Source organism: Gavialis gangeticus, unplaced genomic scaffold, assembly GCF_001723915.1.
Source record: "Gavialis gangeticus isolate Ggan-Ray unplaced genomic scaffold, GavGan_comp1, whole genome shotgun sequence".
In the NCBI taxonomy this organism is placed as follows: Eukaryota; Metazoa; Chordata; order Crocodylia; family Gavialidae; genus Gavialis; species Gavialis gangeticus.
Window position 1 is genome coordinate 1,326,024 of NW_017729017.1, and position 3,923 is coordinate 1,329,946.

A 3,923-nucleotide genomic window follows, 5' to 3' on the forward strand; every position below is an offset into this window, starting at 1 on the left:
TGTGTGTGTGTGTGTGTGTGTGTGTGCACGTACGCGCGTGCGCAGGTGGGGGCAGTATATGTGTTTGTGTGTAGGCAGGGGTAGTGTGTGTGTGTATTCATAGGGTGAGTCCCAGACACATGCCCCACCATACACATGCACCCACACATCCCCTCACAGTGTCCTACATGCAGCGTGTGTGTGTGTAGGCAGGGGTAGACTGTGCATGTGCTGGTAGAGGCAAAGTGTGCGTGCGTGTGTGCGTAGGCAGGGTTTTTTAAATCAAATTAATGAATGTTTTAGATGTTCGCTTTTTAGAAAATAATTTGGTATTTTTCTGGTTCTGAGGTGGCTAAATCCCTTGCTGAAAAGAGTACTTCCCAGGGCAAGGGGGAGCAGAGGGGGAACTTCTGGTGGCAAAGGTTAGGGGGTGGGGCTACCCTTGTCCTCGACAGCTTGCCAAAAGTCAGTAAGTGGCCCTCTGCCCGATATAATTGCCTCCTCCCCTTTCTAGATGCTAGAAATGAAGCACCCCTTTTCTCTTTTCTACCCACATGCCCCTTGTTATACAACATAGTATTTCTGATTTAGGGATTTTCTTTGGCAAAATTGTCAAATGGTTCCTCCTTCCTTTGCTTCCTAATAAGCTCCTTACTCTGTGGTCTTCCAGTGGTAGGCGGCCTCCTTTCCGCTCACTTGCTATCTAAGAAGGCTGGTACTGAAGTGGAACCAGGGTGGCCGTGCTCAGGTCCTCTCTTGAGAATGGCAGAGGAAGCAGCTCGCAAACTTCTACCTGGTAAGAAATTTCTCCATGTTTTTGACCAGCTAGCCATGCTTTCTTGCTGGATTAACATATTTTCTCAAATACAGGCTGACTTGTACTTTGAATTCAAGATGACCTCCCAATTATTAATTCTATACATGAAAAATTATAAATTTGTTAACATTTTCTATGCATAGAATCTAATTAGTGGATGGTCATCTTAAATTAATCCTCCTAACTGCTGTGGTGGCAGGGAATGAGGGGCAACACCTTGTCCTCTCTGTGCCTATGCGCTACTATATGTTCTTCCATGCCTGTGCTTCATTTTGCCCTCTGTCCCACTCCCTCCCTTGCTCCCAACCTCTTACTTTCTGATGCAGCTCTGCTGCTTAGGGCAGTCAGCAGCAGCAGTGGCAGCCAGAGGGATCAGAACTGGAGCAGAAGGTGATGGGGCAGCTGAGGAGAGGGAAGGGGGCAGAGGGATAGGCTGGGGGGCCAGGGGGTAGACATCAGGTTCTTCTCCCCCTGCACCCTCATCTGCAGTCTCCCTTGCACTCCCTCCAGTTGTATGCCCTCTCCCCTGCCAAATGAGCCATTCCAACCAGGGGCCCAGCTCTGACTTCAGTCCCAAGCCCTGGGCCAAAGCTGGACCTGAGCCACCACCTGCTTGGGCTGGTACTTGAATCCAAGTGTGGAGGGGACATGTAGAAGACCTCATGTTGGATTAAAGTAAATATGGTATGTGTTCAGGGGACTACAAATGTTATTGCTTCAGTAGTTTAAAAAAACTCTTAATAAAAAAATCCCCAGATCATGGGGCATAGAGCAGGGCAAAGCTTAGCAGACTGTATTACAGAGATCTGCTGATGTACCAGGGCCTACTTACTCGCAGTACAGATGGGTGAAATGAGCCTAGTTCCTCATACATCCTTTGCTATCCACATGGAAGCTTTGTAGGTTCAGAAACAACTGTAGGTTGATGGTTGTAAGTAGTTTACAGACTCTGAAGGGTTGCTTAAGGCAAAACATAGCAGATGACAATCTGATCTTCTGAAAAAGCTGGCATTAAGTATGTGTATGATGCAAGTAGGTACTGCTATACAAATTGCCAATTGCGAGGCCTTATGAGGGAGGATAAGGCAAGATGCCGCGTTTATTGATTAAGCGCGCACACACACACACACACACTCACTCACTCACTCACTCACTCACTCACTCACTCACTCACTCACTCACTCACTCACTCACTCACTCTCTCTCTCTCTCTCTCTCTCTCTCTCTCTCTCTCTCTCTCTCTTTCCTTCTGTCCTGGTATATGTTACCAGTCTTATCAGTACTCGGATCAACATAGTGGCCAGCCAAGTTGATCACAAGTAGGAGACGGAATCCTGCCGGTCGATCTCATCATACGAACCAATGCTCCAGGATGACATGCAGAACAAGCCCCAAAATTGATCCCATCTTTTATAGCTTTGTCAGTTCACCCAGTCCTCTGGGCTTTTGCTGGGTTATCGCTATGTTCTTTCTTGAAAGTCGATTGCCGTTGTTCTCTCGCTGTTCTAGGGTGGATTCTTCTTGTTTGGTCTTTTATCTGTCTGCATTCTTCAGCCACACTCTCACAGACACTCTTTCACACATACAGCATACAAAGGTCAAGCACTTATGTCAAGTTACAGAGCAATACAAAATGGAGTTTCTTAAGGCAATGCAAAACTCAAGAAAATACATAAGATTAAAAACAGGCAAAAAGTCTATGTGTATAACAGTATACCACAGATGTGTACACCCTGCTGTGTATTAACTCTTCCATATAAAAGACTAGTAAAAGAATGTTTGGGAGGGGAAATGGAGGAGATGGGAGAAGTGTAACTTTCTCATCTCATTGTGGGATACCATTCATTGTAGTACTGATTTTTAAAGTGGCTCCTTCATTATGTAGGTTGGACTATGTTCACTTAATAATGATTCTTGCAGATCATTGCGTGGGCCACTGTCACTAGATTGTTTATCGTGTGCAATAAGGGAAGCAGGTACCCACAACTGCTGTGTGGAAATGCTCTATAATTGCTGTCCAGCACTTTGTTTCTTGTATTCTAGATCAGCAGTTCCCAACCTCTTTTGTACCAGGACCCATCTGTAAATATCAATGGCCAGTCCTGACGCAGTGCCCCTCACTCTTGACTTGCTGCCCCAGTTCCCAGCCCCCCATGTGTGGGGCATAGAACTCTGCCAGCTTTAAAGTTTGTTTGTGAACCTTTCATATATTGTTGTGACCCACTTCTGGGCCACGACCCACAGGTTGAGGAAATGCTATTCTAGTTTACCCTGCCTAAGCCTCTGTGGTGGGGTTTCAGTGTCACTGTTTAGTCCATGAGTGGGCAAAATACAGCCCACAGGCCAGATTTGGCCCACCAGGCTGTTTTTTTTCCAGCAAGCCAGCAGGCAGGTGCCCACCAACTAATTGTAGCCAGTCCTTTCCATAGCTGCCCCTGCCCTTCCACATGAGACCCACTCCTGCCAGGGCAGTGAACTGTGCTCTCACACTCACCTGTGGGAGGGCCCCGCCCCTGGCTAGCGCACAACTTCTGCGTATGCCTGCTACTGATATGGCAGCCAACCAGGGAACTGCTCGGCTCCCCTGGCCTGCAGTGGCTCCTTCTCCTGCCCCTGCTGCAGCACTCTGGGCAACAGGTAGGGAAGCTGCAGCTAGGCCAGAGCATGGGGCTGGTGGAAGTGCAGAGCTTGGGGCTAAGGCTGGTTGGAATGCAAGGCCCACACCTGACAGGTCAGCAGGCACTCAGAGCCTGGATCGGTGGGAGCATGGGACCCATCCCCGCCAAGCCCATCCCAGCCCAATTCCATCATGCGAGGCTCCCTGTAGCTCGTGCGGCTCCTGTGACTCAGGTGCCACTGAGGGGAGTCCTGTGCATCGGAGCCAGTAGCCTTCCCTGCTCCCTGTTGCCATTTGCAGCTCCCAGGACTCTGTCGGGAGTGGCAGGGAGCCCTGCATGATGGAGCTAGGCTGGCTCAGCTCTGCTCCCTGCCACACACACGATATATAAGAGTAAGACTTTATTTTGAGCTATTATGCAACCACCTCTATATGCACTATGCAAACACAAAAATCAGGACAATTTTTTTTTTTTAATAAAAACATATATGTTATAGTGGATGCTTGATT

At 48.2% G+C, this 3,923-nt stretch overlaps 1 protein-coding gene across 1 annotated transcript in view; it reads left to right on the forward strand.

Annotated features, from left to right (window-relative positions):
• The window catches only part of EDEM2 (ER degradation enhancing alpha-mannosidase like protein 2), a 37,008-nt gene that overhangs the window by 17,310 nt on the left and 15,775 nt on the right, over positions 1 to 3,923 (forward strand). Inside the window, exon 4 of the mRNA XM_019513008.1 lies at positions 571 to 775. Coding sequence (XP_019368553.1) covers positions 571 to 775 — 205 coding nt within the window. The remainder of the gene's footprint in view (positions 1 to 570; positions 776 to 3,923) is intronic.